Source organism: Colobus angolensis, unplaced genomic scaffold, assembly GCF_000951035.1.
Source record: "Colobus angolensis palliatus isolate OR3802 unplaced genomic scaffold, Cang.pa_1.0 Scaffold93, whole genome shotgun sequence".
NCBI classification, from domain to species: domain Eukaryota; kingdom Metazoa; phylum Chordata; class Mammalia; order Primates; family Cercopithecidae; genus Colobus; species Colobus angolensis.
Window position 1 is genome coordinate 3161609 of NW_012123265.1, and position 16222 is coordinate 3177830.

At 51.1% G+C, this 16222-nt stretch overlaps 1 protein-coding gene across 1 annotated transcript in view; it reads right to left on the minus strand.

The window, feature by feature from the left end:
- Window positions 1–12527: 12527 nt before the first annotated feature.
- CA7 (carbonic anhydrase VII) overlaps window positions 12528–16222 on the minus strand; it is a 7363-nt gene continuing 3668 nt past the window's right edge. The window contains exons 2-6 of the mRNA XM_011932096.1: window positions 16000–16118; window positions 15098–15193; window positions 14930–14992; window positions 13810–13965; window positions 12528–13301 (exon numbers count right to left, since the gene is read on the minus strand). Coding sequence (XP_011787486.1) covers window positions 13179–13301; window positions 13810–13965; window positions 14930–14992; window positions 15098–15193; window positions 16000–16118 — 557 coding nt within the window. The 3' untranslated portion in view covers window positions 12528–13178. The remainder of the gene's footprint in view (window positions 13302–13809; window positions 13966–14929; window positions 14993–15097; window positions 15194–15999; window positions 16119–16222) is intronic.

The following is a 16222-nucleotide window of genomic DNA, read 5'->3' on the forward strand; positions in this document are numbered from 1 at the left end:
TTGTATTTTTAGCAGAGATGGGGTTTCACTGTGTTGCCCAGGCTGGTCTTTAACTCCTGACCTTGTGATCTGCCCTCCTCGGCCCCCCAAAGTGCTGAGATTACAGGCGTGAGCTACCGTGTGCTGGGATTACAGGCGTGAGCCACCGGGCCGGGCCCTCTACCCTCTTCTGTCCTGCATAGTTTCAGGGAGCAGTGCACGTCCTTTCCCCAGGAGTCCAGTGGTCGCGGCGCTGGCCAGCTGTCTGCTCCGTCCAGTGCCGGAGCTTCTAGCCAGCAGAAGAAGCAAGAGCTTAGGGCATCAGTGAAACAGGGGCATAAACAACAGCAACAATATTTTATATAGTTTGACAAGTAGCAACCTGCCAGGCAAAGCTCTTTTCCAGCACAACCAGGCTCAGGCCCCAGGTGGTGGATCCCCGGCTAGGATGCACTGAAGACACAGCCGCAGCTTTAAACATGGCCACCAGGGGGCGAGAAGAGATTGCGGGAAGCACTTGAGCTTCTCATTTCCCAGAGTGGAGGGAGGAAGAGTGTGTAGAATGTGTGTGTGTGTGTGTGTGTGTGTGTGTGTGTGTGTGTGTGTGTGTGTGTGAGAGAGAGAGAGAGAGAGAGAGAGAGAGAGAGTCTTCACTCCTTTTCAGGGGCCTAGTGTGGGGCGGGGGGCTTCACTCCTTTTCAGGGGCCTAGAGCTTGCTCAGACTTTGTTCTGAGATAGACCAATCCTGGCCCCAGCAACTCCTGGCTGTGTGACTCAGAGCAAATATCTTAATCAATTTGATCCTCAACACCTCAGTTGCAAAATAGAAATAAGGCCGGGGGCAGTGGCTCATGCCTGTAATCCCAACATTTTGGGAGGCCGAGGCAGGAGGATCACCTGAGGTTAGGAGTTCGAGACCAGCCTAGCCAATCACCATGGCCAACATGGTGATACCCGTCTCTACTAAAAATACAAAAATTAGCTGGGTGTAGTGGCAGGCGCCTTTAATTCCAGCTACTCAGGAGGCTGAGGCAGGAGAATCACTTGAATCTGGGAGGTGGAGGTTGCAGTGAGCTGAGATCCTGCCACTGCACTCCAGCCTGGATGACAGAACAAGACTCTGTCTGAAACAAACAAACAAACAAACAAACAAACAAACAAACCAAAATGAGAGTAAGAATAGTACCTATCTCAGAAGGTTTGGGGTCTTGGTTGGGCCTGGTGGCTCATGCATGTAATCCCAGCACTTTGGGAGGCCGAGGTGGGAGGATTGCTTGAGCTCAGGAGCTCAAGACGACCAGCCTGGGCAGCATGGGGAGACTCCATCTCTACTAAAAATTTAAAAAATTAGCCAGGAGTGGTGGCTACTCTGGAGGCTGAGTTGGGAGGATCGCTTGAGCCCAAGAGGTTAAGGCTGCAGTGAGCCATGACTGCACCCCTGCACTCCATCCTGGATGACACAGTGAGACCTTCTCTCAAAAAATTAATTATTTATTTTTTTAAAAGGTCTCAGGTCTGATTAAATGAGTCAGTTCATGGACTATTCACTGATGGGCCATTCGACAGGCACATGGAGCATGTTCTCAAAGACACCGAAGGAAGGTGCTTTAAAATAATTTGTTACTTAACAGTTTATTAAAACAAAAGCAGCATGAGGGAAATCACAATTATGTTTACCTTCCCTGTAGTTACTTGTCAGTTTGGTATCACTTTGGACTATTTTTCTATTTAGTGACATACTTGAGGACCCCATCAGCCTCTTCGTGTGTGACTTAGGTGGGTTTTCAGCCCATGGAGGTCTCCACAGGGGCTATAGATGACAGGGCCCCCGCTGTCTGTTCAGGGGTGCAGTTCATGGAGGGCCCAGAGCAGTTGAGCAGAAGAGGTCCATGCAGGACCCAGAGAAGTATAAGTTCTGCTGGATCCTATGCAGAAGGCCTGGGGTCTTGGGCAGCAAGGCCCATGTAGGGCCTCCCCACCTTCCACCCCCAGAGACCAGCCTGCTCCACCAGGATTTGCTATGGGGATGCTGCACCTCAGAGTGCCCTACCAGTGTTCCCACCTGGGCCTCCACCTCCTTCAGACCAACACCAACACTTTATTCGCTGCCCTCCTGAGGTGCTCTTCCCCAAAGCGTGGCCTCTCCTCCCATCCCCTAGACTTGTACCATCCTGGAGAGCATCTGGGGGAAGGGGTTGTTGCATGGTTGGGGAGACCCCTGGCATTTGGGGAGGTCAGAGGTGCCAGGAGTCCTCCCTAGTTCCACACAACAAGGGATTGTTTGAATCCTTCCTGACCTTCGAGTGTCCCACCTGGATGTTCAGACAGGTGAACAATCTGTTTTGTTTTGTTTTTTGAGACAGACTCGCTCTGTCGCCCAGGCTGGAGTGCAGTGGTGCAATCTTGGCTCACTGCAACCTCCGCCTCCTAGGTTCAAGCGATTCTTCTGCCCCAGCCTCCCTAGTAGCTGGGATTACAGATGTCCACCAGCACACCCAGCTAATTTTTGTATTTTTAGTAGAGACAGGGTTTCACCACGTTGACCAGGCTGGTCTCAAACTCCTGACCTCAGGAGATCTGCCCGCCTCAGCCTCCCAAAGTGCTAGGATTACAGGCATGAACCACCATGCCCAGTCCTGTTTTGTTTTGTTTTTTAAATAGGTCTCTTCAGGTATCTGTTGAACAATCTGTTTATCATCATTTGAGCCTACAACCTTGCTCTGTTTTATTTGGAAACACAAAGGAATTTTTGCATAGTTTTAATATGTAGAATATTTTCCAAGAATATAATTATCATGTGAAATGAAGAAAGATGGTACTTTGTGTTGAGAATTTTACCAGGAGTTACTATCATCTAGGAAACTCACAGCATGGGGGCAAAGATACTTTCTTCTGCCTGGTATGCATCTGAAGCTGCTATTTATGGAGCTTCAAAAAATGGGTACAGGCTGCGTGTGGTGGCTCATGTCTGTAATCTCAGCACTTTGGGAGGCCAGTGTGGGAGAATTACTTGAGGCCGGGAGTTCGAGACCAGCCTGAGCAACATGGTGAAACCCTGTCTCTACAAGAAAATATAAAAATTAGCCAGGCGTGGTAGTGCACATCTTTAGCCTCAGCTACTGGGGAGGCTGAGGCAGGAGGATCGCTTGAGCCCAGGAGGTCAAGGTTGCAGTAAACTATGATCGCACCACCAGACTCCAGCCTGGATGACAGAGTGAGACCCTGTCTCAAAAAAAAAAAGGAAGAAAAACAATATGGGTACAAACATCAGAAGACTTCATCACATCTTTAGTGTCATTGTGCCCCACCACTTACATACTGACATAAGTACTATTTTCATTAAAAATTACATGATTTGTATATATAAATACAATTTTAGTTATATACATTTAAATACATATATTTTATTATATGTTATAAATTACTGTCCTTTATATTACAGTTCAGGCATCGAATTGATTTTTTGAAATTGCGTGCATAGATTAGTTTGAATTTCAGTTCAGGCTCATAATGGGAGACATTGAATTTATCAATATACAAGTAGGTTCTGAGAATCTCACAAACATAAGCAAAAAATCCAGAAATAAAAGAGGTTTCTGAAAAGAATGACTTCATTTATTGGAAGTTCAAAGTCAGGCAAATATCATTTATACTCTTAGAAGTCCGGATGATGGTTACTTTGAGGAGGTAATAACTCGGTGGGAACATGTGGGGCTTGGAGTGCAGGAAATACACTTTTGTTGATCTGGATCCTACTTACACAGATGTGTTCAGGTTGTGAAAGTGCATCAAGGGTATATACTGGCCAGGCCCGGTGGCTCATGCCTGAAATCCCGCGTCGTGGGAGGTTTGAGGCGTGGGGGTCTTGAGGTCAGGAGTTCGAGACCAGTCTGGTCAACATGGTGAAACCCCATCCCTACTAAAAATACAATTAGCTGGGCGTGGCAGCCAGGCGCAGTGGCTCAAGCCTGTAATCCCAGCACTTTGGGAGGCCGAGACAGGTGGATCACGAGGTCAGGAGATTGAGACCATCCTGGCTAACACAGTGAAACCCTGTCTCTACTAAAAACTACAAAAAAAAAACTAGCCGGGTGAGGTCGTGGGCGCCTGTAGTCCCAGCTACTCGGGAGGCTGAGGCAGGAGAATGGCGGGAACCCAGGAGACGGAGCTTGCAGTGAGCTGGCATCCGGCCACTGTACTCCAGCCTGGGCGACAGAGCGAGACTCCGTCTCGAAAAAAAAAAAAAAAAAAAAAAGCTGGGCGTGGTGGTGGGCACCTGTAGTCTCAGCTACTCAGGAAGCAAAGTCAGGAGAATTGCTTGAACCTGGGAGATGGAGGTTGCAGTGAGCCAAGATCACGCCACTGCACTCCAGCCTGGGCAACAAGAACAAAACTCCGTCTCAAAAAAAAAAAGAAAAAACACCATAAAGAAGGAGGGTATGTACTTTTCTGTACATATATTACATTTCAATAAAAAAATTAAAATCAAAATTTACATCACCAAAAAAGGTACAAATCAAGTGCCTATTGATATTGATATGACACTGAAAATGGATCATTTTTAATTATATTCCAACAAAATAACCTCAATCTTTTCACGCGAAAACATCAAACAAACCCAGTTTGAGGATATCCTACTACCTGACTAACTAGCTCTTCCCTTTCCTCTCCTCCCCTCCCCTCCCCTCCCCTCCCTTCCTGTCCCCTCCCTTCCTCTCCCCTTCTTTTTTTTGAGACAAGGTATCCCTCTGTTACCCAGGCTGGAGTGCAATGGTACTGTCTTGGCTCAGTGCAGCCTCAACCTCCTGAGCTTGGGGGCTCCTCCAGTTATTAGCCCTTGCTGATTTTGCCCCAGCCCCATGGCCCCTTTCAGTTTAGGAGGCACATGGGGTGACCCACAGCCTAAGATCTGGTGCGTTTTGGCCCCAGCTCGGTCACAAGTCTGACTCTACTTCTGGGGAGGGAATCCACTTTCTCTCCTCCTTCAAGTTCTACCTGAGGCCTTCCAGGACTCCCATGGACACATTTTACAAATGGGGAAACTGAGGCCTGACAAAGCGATCACACAGCAGACTGACAAGGAGGTGGTAACATCGTTCCCTGACAAGGTGTTACTGACTGTGGCCTTCGCAGCGGCACTTGCATTCATCAGGCAGCCATGCCTTAACTGCGAGCAATGCAGCGCCAATGGCAGGATTTCAGGCATTATGACGGGCTGCCAGGGAGTTATTTGGAGAAGGGGTCTTTCTTTCTCTCTCTCTCTTTCTTTCTCTCTTTCTTTCTTTCTTTTCTTTCTTCTCTTTCTTTATTTCTTCTCTTTCTTTCTCTTTCTTCTTCCTTCCTTCCTTCCTTCCTTCCTTCCTTCCTTCCTTCCTTCCTTCCTTCCTTCCTTCCTTCCTTCCTTCCTTCCTTCCTTCCCTCCCTCCCTCCCTCTCTCTCTCTCTTTCTCTCTTTCTTTCTTCCATCTTGTTCTGTCACCCAAGCTGGAATGAAATGGTGTGATCAGAGCTCAGAGCTCCTGAGTTCAAGCTATCCTCCCACCTCAGCCTCTTGAGTAGCTAAGACCAGATGCATGGACAGCTACCATCAGCTAATTTTAATTTTATTTATTTATTTATTTTTTGGTAGGGACAGAGTCTTGCTATGTTGCCAGGCTGATCTTGAATTCCTGGGTGTAAGTGATCCTCCCACCCTGGTCTCCCAAAGCACTGGGATTACCAGTGTGAGCCACTGAGCCCGGCCAAATGGTAGGGGTCTTTCTGTTACATAATGCTCTGTGGATAGAGTGAAGAGTCATAAATCTTGGCTGTCCTGCCAACTGACTTTGACAGATTCTGTTTCCTCTTTGGGCCTCAGCTATTGTATCTATATAAGGGGATTAGCTCAGATGCCCTAGGATTTCCTAGGTGGCTTGTGTGTTGTTGTTTTTGTTGTTGTTTGAGACAGGCTCTTGCTCTGTTGCCCAGGCTGGAGTACAGTGACAGGATCATAGTTCACTGTAGCCTCGACCTCCCAGACTCAAACAATCCTCCTGCCTCAGCCTCCTGAGGAGCTGGGACTACAGGGACAAGTCACCATGCCTGGCTAATTTTTTGGTATTTTTTATAGAGTCGTTGCTATTGCCTTGCTCTTCATTCCCCAAGCTGGTCTTGAACTCCTGGGCTCAAGGAATCTGCCTGTCTTGGCCTCCCAAAGTGCTGGGATTACAGGTGTGAGCCACCACACCCAGCTCCTAGATGGCATACTGACCCTATCATGGCTCCCTCTGGCTGAAGAAGTTGTACCTCCAAACCCTGCTCCTAAACACTCAAGATCAGTAGTAGCAAGGGATTACTCTCCAGGTCCCTGGAGGGCCTAGGTAACTGGAGAGACAGGGCTGTGTGCCCTCTGGTGCTTCCTGTGTCTGGACATCCATGCTGAGAGCAGGAGCTGAGAGAGGAGGAGGAAAAAGAGATTCAAGTTTTTCCCAAAAACCTGAGGGACACCTGGGAGCCCAGGTGACCCCAGGGCCTCACGTGCCCCCATGCCTTTCTCGCAGTGCCAGTCTAAGAGGGCCTCTTGGTAGGAATAAAGGAACCATGTGCTCACCCTCCTATGTCCTGGAAGACAAAAGTACTTGAGTTGCAGCTGGAGGAGTGTAGGTTACACTCACAGACTGCCAAACTGGAAACTGCCAGGGTCCAGGCATGATTCCATCCCGCAGGGCTGAGGAGAGGCAGCAGCAGAAGTTGATGAATTGCACTTGCCAGAATTTGCACTCAAGCCCTGGGTTAGAAGGTGAATTCAAACCAAGTAATGCCTGGTGCTCTCTAAGCCTCAGCAAGAGTCCTCTTCCTCCAGCCCAGGAGGTCCTCAGTCCCTGCTTTAGACCTCAATGACCCCCATGGCCTGTGGATGTTAGGGTAAACCTCTGCCTGGCATTTGAAATCTCTGCAGCCTGGGAGCCCCTGTCTCCTCAGCCCCACTTCTTCTTTGTGTTGATACGGGCTGGGCAAGAGCCAGGCCTTCTTTTTCTGTCTATAAATGCTCTCTGCAGCTGAGGCTTCCGCCCCTCTCCTGGGATGCCAGCTTCTTTGCTCTGGGCCCCTCCTGCAGGAAACTCTCCCAGACTAATCAAATCTCAATCAAGCCAGGACTACCACCTCCCCTGACTCCCAACACTCCACTGCAGTCAGTTCCTTGCTGAGGGTCTTGGCCTTTCTCTCAGTGGAACAAGAAAGGCCCTTCAGGGTGGCATGGGGCAGAGCCAGCCAGGCTGGAGTGAAGTGAGGTTAAAGAGGTTTCCTGGGGGAGGAAGGCCCTGGCAGAGGGAGCCAACTTGGCATCAAATGTTCTGAGGCTGTTCTTGTGGAGGACAGAGGCTGGGAGCAGATCTGACTCATTCCTGCCACTTTGCCTGGCTGCACTCCCAGCCAGAGGGCTTTCTCAGACACCTGTCCAGCAGAGTGACATCCATTTAGGACTGTACTGTTTAATTTGGTAGCCAATGGCCACATATGGCTTTTTTTTCCTTTTTCTTATTTTTTAAAATTAGCAATGGGGTCTTACTGTGTTGCCCAGGTTGGAGTGCAGTGATTATGCACAGAAGTGATCATCATGCAATATACCCTTGAACTCCTGGCCTCAAGTAATCTTCTTGCCTCAGCCTCCTGAATAGCTGGGACTACAGGCACGTGCCACCGTACTGGGCCACATATGGCTTTTTTCTTTTTTCTTTCTTTTTTTTATTTTTTATGTTTTGTTTTAAGATGTGCAGGCCAGGCGCAGTGGCTCATGCCTGCAATCCCAGCACTTTGGGAGGCTAAGGCAGGTGGTTCACCTGAGGTCAGGAGTTCAAGACCAGCCTGGCCAATATAGTGAAACCACATCTCTACTAAAAATACAAAAAATTAACCGGGCGTGGTGGTGGGCATCTGTAATCCCAGCTACTCCGGAGGCTGAGGCAGGAGAATTGCTTAAACCTGGGAGGCAGAGGTTGCAGTGAGCCGAGATAGCACCATTGCACTCCAGCCTGGGCAACAAGAGCAAAACTCTGTCTCAAAAAAAAGAAAAAAAAGAAAAAAATGATGCGTAACTATATACTGACAAATAAGGCTTTGAGCATATGAAATGGGGCTGTCCTCCACAGAAATGTACTGTAAGCATAAAACACACACTAGATTTCAAAGACTTAGCACAAAAAAAGAATGTAAAATATTTCATTAGTTTTTTTCTATTAATATTAGTGACAGATTAAAATGTATATATTTTGGATGTAGTTGGGTTAAATTAAGTACATTATTTAAATGACTTGTTTCTTTTTGCATTTTTGTTTTCTTTTCTTTTTTTTGAGACAGAGTCTTGCTCTGTCACCCGTGCTAGAGTGCAGTGGCACAATCTTGGCTCACTGCAACCTCTGCCTCCTGGGTTCAAGCGATTCTCCTGTCTCAGCTTCCGGAGTACCTGGGATTACAGGTACACACCACCACGCCCAGCTAATTTTTGTATTTTTAGTAGAGATGGGGTTTCACCATGTTGGCCAGAGTGGTCTCGAACTTCTGACCTCAGGTGATCCTCCCACTTCAGCCTCCCAAAGTGCTGGGGTTACACACGTGAGCCACGGTGCCTGGCTACATTTTTCTTTTTGAGACAGGGTCTTGCTATGTTGCCCAGGATGGTCTGGAACTCCTGGGCTCAAGTGATTCTCCTGCCTTGGCCTCCCAAAGTGCTAGGATTACAGATGTGAGCCACTGCACCCAGTCTTATGTCTCTTTCTATACATTTGATATCACTATTAGAAAATTTTAAATTACAGATATGGCTCACATGTCATTTCCATTTTACAGAGGAGGAAATAAGCTTCAGAGGGTTTGAGTGACATGTGGTGCAAAACCCAGGTATGACCCGGGTAAGTGGGCCCTTGGATTTGTGAGCAGATAAGACTTCAAGCGAGATACATTCCCCAGGTCTTGCCTCTGGCTAGGGGACAAATGCCAGAACATTTCGTGTTCAAAGAGTCACATCTCCTCCTCCCCCGAGTCTTGACCAACCAGCAGTTGGCCTTTGGCCTTTGAGGGTGGCCTCAGAGTTGGTGTTGTGACCCGTGGACGTGAGAGGATCCCCAAGATGCTCAAGCCATTGTCTGACCTCTCTTCCCAATCCCAGGCCAGCTTCAACTGCATCCAAAAGCCTTCTGCCCTGCTCCAACCCCTCTTAGCTTGGACATCAGCTGTGGCTCCCTCCCAGGCATCAACTGTCAGGTTATCTTACAACCTCCACCTCAGACCTATTTCTGTCCCTGTCTCCAGCTGTTGCTCAGGTCACAGATCACTCTTCCCACAGATGAGCACGCCAGTGGATGTGTGTCCAGGGCTAGTCGTGAGGGGACACTCCCAAGCCTCTGCAGCAGCAGCAGCTATAGGGTGACCATGGGGTTGGAAGACAGCCCTCTGCAGAAATAGCTTCAGGGGGATCAGATCTTCACAGCCATCCCCCGTCCTGAGGCCTACCCCATAGAAGGGACCTGCTCTGGGGCCCACAGCCTGCACTGGAGGGAAGACTGTGACCCTCGCCTGGGCACAGACTCCGCAGGCTGTGGCTGTTGGCAGGCCCACAGCCCTGCCTGGATCCATCCAAGGGCCACCCCTGGCTGCCCAGGGAGGGTCCCTCTGGGGTCCTGGGAGCAAGTAGAGCTCATCTTGTCCTGGGTGTCCCAAATGTCCCCAGCATCACCTCCAGGAGAAAATCTTGTCCTGGATGAGGACTTAGGACCCAGTCCTGGGTCCCCTGAGGCCAGGTGTGCTGGGATCCAGCTGGGACAGCCCATTTGGATATAATAGGGTCAAATCTTGGGCTGTAATTATAACATAAGGAGGCCACTTTCAGCTTTAAAATAGTTTTAAATTTAAAAAGTGAATTAAGGAAAGGACTTAGGGAGTAAGGATTCTTGGCAGCCTCGGGATAATTATTATAAAACCAGCTCCCATTTTCCAAGTCCTCTGCAGCACCAGGCCTGTGTTGCCACCATCCCTGGGAGGGGCTGGACAGGGTCCCTGGCACAGTTAGCAGCACTGGGGCTATTATGCCACCTCCAGATGGCCACCACCATACCCATCCCACCCTCCTTTGAGCCCAGTTGCTCTAGTATAGAGTAGAAGAGTTACTGGACAGATCCTGGTTCAAATCCTGCTCTGTGACCTGCCTACCTAACCTCCCTGAGCCTCATCATCCTCATCTGTAAAATGGGTGTAACAACAGTTCTTGGATCACAGGGAGAGCTGGACGTCTGCCTCAGGCCCTTTGCCTGCTTTAACAGGAACATTACTGGTGTTGCTTCCCAGTTGCCACAGCTGCCTGCCTCCAAGCTGAGAAAATGCTGTCCTCCAGACACCTCTCTCTCCCTCCTCACCATCTCCTCAAAAGTGGAGGGAGAAAATGGCCCCTACCTAGATCAGACCAGGGGTGCTTGCAGGGTAACTCTCTATTTGGCCCGCTCCTCCTGTACACCCCACTCCTCTCCACTCTGGAGACAGGTTTGCCCTAAGCATGGGAGTGGGAGGGGGCTCCATAGAGCAAGCCTCTCTCTTCCTCACATCACTGAGGTCGAAGTTAGAAATCTAAGACCCAAAAGTGCCCTGTGGCCTGGGAGTTCCCTTCTGGTATAGTGACAGTGACAGGACTGTGGACAAAGTGAGCAGATGACGTGCATCACCAGCCCCTCCTGGCCCTGCAGTGGGGCCTCTTTCCCAACGGTGTTTGGACATTCCCATCTCCCCACAGCCTGCCCCACTGTCCGTTTCTCCCCCTTCACGACTAAACTTGTACATGTGAGGTCCCAGTTTCTCACCTCCCCTCACTCCTTAGCAACCCCAGTGTCTGCCTCCTACTCCTGCCCCTGTCTCATCTGGGTCACGATCAACACTTGGTCTCCAGGCCCAACTGTGAACCTGCCTTTGGGCACTCTCTGGACTTGGACTAGGGACTAAAGTGAGGATGCACATTTAAAAAAGCACTGCAGGGCCGGGTGCGGTGGCTCACACCTGTAATCCCAGCACTTTGGGAGGCTGAGGTGGGCGGATCACAAGGGCAGGAGATCAAGACCATCCTGGCCAACACGGTGAAACCCCGTCTCTACTAAAAAATACAAAAAATTAGCCAGGCGTGGTGGCGGGTGCTCATAGTCCCAGCTACTCGGGAGGCTGAGGCAGGAGAATGGCGTGAACCTGGAAGGCGGAGCTTGCATTGAGCGGAGATCACGCCACTGCACTCCAGCCTGGGCCACAGAGAGAGACTCCGTCTCAAAAAAAAAAAAAAAAAAAAAAAAAAAATTGGCTGGGTGTGGTGGCACACACCTGTAATCCCAGTTACTCGGAGGCTGAGGCAGGAGAATTGCTTGAACCTGGAAGGCGGAGGTTGCAGTGAGCCAAGATCATGCCACTCACTCCAGCCTGGGCTACAGAGCAAGACTCCATCTCAAAAATAAATAAATAATAAATAAATAAACAAACCCCTCTTGGAGTTGTGCGTGTGCAGGGCCTGGGCCTGAAGGCACATGCCCCCTTAGATTTTCCTTCCAGGACCCCACAATGCTGCATGTCCAATGTGGCCAGCTTCCCTATAGTGTTCCCAGAGCAAGTGAAGGCTCCACTTTCTGCTCAGGGATATGCTCTGGACTCCTGTCTTTCCTGGACAGCCAAACACTATATTTTGGGCACCACCTCCTAAATCTCTCTCATCCAGTCCTGTGTCTTCTACCTCCCTCCACCCTGCCCCCTCCCTCCTGGACATAGGCCACCCCTTGCTCCCTGCCACCATTCCTACCTGCCCATCCGCATTCCTCAGGGATCTTCCCCATTTGCAGGCCTGGCCCTGCCCCTCCTCTACTCAAGCCCTTGGTAGCTGCCTGTCAGCCTGGGGGCAGGGTCCCAGGTTTGCCCCAGGGCTCTAGCCCCTCTGAGCCCTTTGAGCCCCACAACCACACTGGGCTCTCTCTCACCTCTGAGCCTGCACACTTGCCCTTCTTTTGGCCTCAAACATGCTGTTCCCTTCTATCTGATTTGGAATACTGGTTGGAACTTCATTTCTTCTTTTCTTTCTTTTTGAGAGGGTCTTGCTCTGTCGCCCAGGCTGGGGTGTAGTGGTGTGATTTTGGCTCACTGCAACCTCTGCCTCCTGGGTTCAAGCGATTCTCCTGCCCCAGCCTCCTGAGTAGCTGGGATTACAGGTTCGCACCACTACCACCCAGCTAATTTTTGTATTTTTAGTGGAGATGGGGTTTCACCATGTTGGCCAGGCTGGTCTCGAACTCCTGAGCTCAAGTGATCCACCTGCTTTGGCTTTCCAAAGTTCTGGGACTGTGGGTGTGAGCCACCGTGCCTGGCCAGAATTTCATTTCCTTGCTGAGTGAGATGGTCTCCCCCTCTCCTCTGCTCCCTTAGCCCCTTCCCTGCCCTTTGTGTAACTCTCACCTGTTCACCACCCATATCCCTCCCAACACGTAGTGCTTAACTCACCACCATTGCTCCCCAAAGCCTAGGACGGTACTAGAGACAACACAAGCACTGAATTGGTATTTGTTGCATGGATACATGAATTTATTAATTCAACAGGGATGGATTGTCATGTAGGTGGCTTTGGTGACTGGGTGGGGCAAGGGGAGATACTGTATAAGCTATAGCCAGGGCCTGCCCGTGGCAGCAGGTGGCTGGAGGGAGAAGGCCACATCACCTCCAGCGTGCTGGGTGCTGATTTTAATGGCCTGGCAGTGAGGTGCGTGCATGGCAGAGCCTGCAGAAGAGGTAATGCCGAGAGGGCAGCTCTGCCCACCTCTAATTATTGCTTGAGTCTCTCTGGTAGTGTCAGCTACCTGCCCCAGGGAGCTCAGTCTCCTCCATCACAGTGTGTGCTCCAGGTGGGGCTGCCGCCACTGCCAGTGGGGAAGACCAGAGGAGGTTCCCAGGGGTCTTTGGGTCTTGGAGAGCAGAGGCAGCCCCAGGCTTGGACCCTGCTTAGCTCCTGTCCTTCCTGTCCCCAGGGCAGCTGAAGGGTGCCCCAGACTCAAGGGTCCCATCCAGAAGCCTCCAGGATGACCAAGGAGCAAACTGGCTGAAGGAGGGTCCCCAGCACCCCCCAGGGAGGGAGCCTCAGATGGTTTGGTGTCTGCTGACATGGAAGCCCTTGGGAAGATGGTGCCCTAGTGGCCAGCTAGGCAGGTGGGCAGCTCAGGCCCGGAAGGAGGCCTTCACCACGCGGCCCTTCAGTGGCTGTGGTGGCCGGAAGTTGTTCACCATGTGGATCCTCTCATCATCCTCTGAGGTAAAAAGCAGGCTCCGGAACTTCCCCATCTTGAGGAAGCAGAAGGGATGCTCAGGGCAGATTGGGGGTGCTGTGGACCTCTATGACCCCAGATGCATCATCTGGCATACCTGCCCAGCCAGCTCTACCCTTCCCTCCTCCTTCCCTTAGGGTCTATCTCTACTCTTCCCCACTCATTCTTCTCTGTGGGACCCTCATTTACTTACTCACTAAAGAGCCTGGACTCTGTTTCACCTAGTTCTAGTTCCAAGCCCATCTAGCTAAGACTTATCAGCAAATGTAGCATTCAGATTCCAACACAGTAGCCGGGGGGCAGGTCCCAGGATCCAGGTATCCACCCCCCCAGCCAGTGTCTAGGTTCTGGTGATTAACAATCAAGCTAACTCCCAACCAAGAATCTATACATTTATTAGTAAAAAATGGGAAGGAACTTTGAAGGTAGGATCACAGACTGTGGGGTGCTAGTTGGAGAGTCACACTGCCTGGGGTGAGCCCTGAGTGCCACGTCCCTCCATCTGGCCCTCTGAGAGGACTCACCTGCCTTTCAGAGATGCAGATGGGCTCCCGGAGCACAATCCAGGTGACACTCTCGCTGAGCGGGGGAGTCGTCAGAGAGCCTGGGTAGGTCCAGTAGTGCCGGCTGGCAGGCAGGAGGCACTTGGGGTTGAAGCAGCTGAACTGGGCTTTGGTGCCCTGGAGCAAGGTGGGGGAACCCGGGAATCAGCACAGACCTCCCACTGGGACCAAACCAGCAACTTCTCCACCCATTTCTTTCTTTCTCTTTCTCTTTCTTTTTTCCTTCCTTCTTTCCTTCCTTCCTTCCTTCCTTCCTTCCTTCCTTCCTTCCTTCTTTCCTTTTCTCTCTCTCTCTTTCCTTCCTTCCTTCCTCTCTCTCTCTTTCTTTTTCTTTTTTTTTTTTTTTGAGGCAGAGTCTCACTCTGTTGCCCAGGCTGGAGTGCAGTGGCACAATCTCGGCTCACTGCAACCTCTGCTTCTTGGGTTCAAGCAATTCCCCTCTCTCAGCCTCCCGAGTAGCTGAGATTATAGGCATGCACCACCACGCCCAGCTAATTTTTGTATGTTTAGTAGAGACAGGGTTTCACAAACATGTTAGCCAGGCTGGTCTTGAACTCCTGACCTCAAGTGATCTGCCCGCCTCGGCCTCCCAAAGTGCTGGGATTACAGGCATGAGCCACCATGCCCGGCCTTCACCCATTTCTATCAGCAGGATTTAGGCCTCTCTATGTCCATTGATGCAAATTGTGGGCAAATGTCTGTAATCCCAGATACCGTCTTCCAGCTTGAGCCGGGCCCTCTCCATCTGTTTGCTTGTGTGTAAAAGCTGTGGCTCCTGGAGGTATTTGGCCACGACGTTCCCTCCCTTGCCTTCAGCTGCTCTCAGTGACATTGCCTATTAGACCACCATTAATGTGACAAGCATCTTATCAATTCTATACCCAGCCAGGCTTCATGCTGGGCACCCAAGGGGGCTGCTGACCCCAATGAGGAATCAGGTGCAGGGCCCTGCTGGTGCTGCCCTCCTCCTTGGTCTCAGCAAGGGTTTACTCCCAGAATGAGGGAATGGATGGGTCCAACTTGTGAGCCAGCCTCTTCGTCTCTCCCCATCAGCTGCTCGGGTCAGGGGCATGGACTTTACCTTGAACCGGACCATGTAGAGCGCATCTGTCAGACGATTCATGCTGGGGTGCTCGTCTCCTGTCTGTCAGGGAGAGGGTAGTATGAGCCCAGCACCCACTGTGTTCCAGAACTAGGGGCAGTGCCAGGCCTCCCATGCTCCTCCTGGCCCCAGCAAACCACCACTCACCTCCAAGAAAACACCAACCACAGCCAGGCCATCAGGCGCTGAGGCTGCCTCCCCAAAAGTGCTGTACTTCTTGGCATTCCAGTGAACCAGATGAAGCTATGGGGCAACAACAGGACAATGCTTTGTGCCTCCCAGGGGCAATGGGAACTCTGAGCCAGGCTCCCCTCACTCCCACCAGACTCCTGGCCTCTTTGCAGGAAAGGGAAGCTGTCAAGCCTCCAAGGATTAGGATGCTGGGGGCCCAGGGGAGCCCCAGAGGGTCACAGGTAGCATCCACCCAGCTCTGGGCCCAATTCTTTTCTGAACTCCAGGGGACCCAAAGAGGAATCTGGCCCAGGTCCTGCCTTGCAGGGAACGAGCTGTGAAATCGATCATGAACATCCAGCATGACACCTCCTTGAGGAGGTGGTGCCTACAGCTGAGTCCAGAGAATAAGCAGGGGGTTATCAGAGGGAAGCCTTGGGGAAAGGCATTCCAGGCAGAGAGAACAGCACAGGCAAAGCTTGGTGGTATGAAGGAGCCAGGTGTGGACAGGGACAAGGGATTCGTCATGCAGCTCAGTATATGAAGAGATGAGGGGAAAGATAAGGCCAGGCAAGGTTAGCTCATGCACAGCCTTGAATACTGGGCTCCACCCTTGAAGGGCTGTCAGCAAGGCTGCAGTGGGACTGGATAGCCCTTCAGAAAACTCCAGGATGCACAGACCAGAAAGGACAGCAGTGGGCAGGTTCAGATGGAAGACCCTGTGCTGGGGGTGGGTAGAAAGTATCTCTCCCAAAGGCCCCGGGTGCTCCTCTTCCCCCTCTCCAAGGCCCCACCCCAGGCATCCTTAAGCCCCTGACTACCGAGGCCTGCGTTCCTTCCCATGTAGCAGAGGGATTCAAGTGGAGGGGGGCCCGTACCTCGCTGGGGAAGGACTTGCCATCCACCGTGTGCTCAGAACCCACATCGTGCTTCTTGCCCCAGTGGAAGTGAAACTGCTTGAGGCGGTAGGGCCCTTCCAGGGGGCCCCCAGTCACCACTGTGGGTAGAAGTGGGGCGAGTGCCAATGAGTAGGAGAGGACCGACAGCCCAGTGCCAGGGCCAGGGCAGCAGCCCAGGAAGGGACATATATATAAATATATA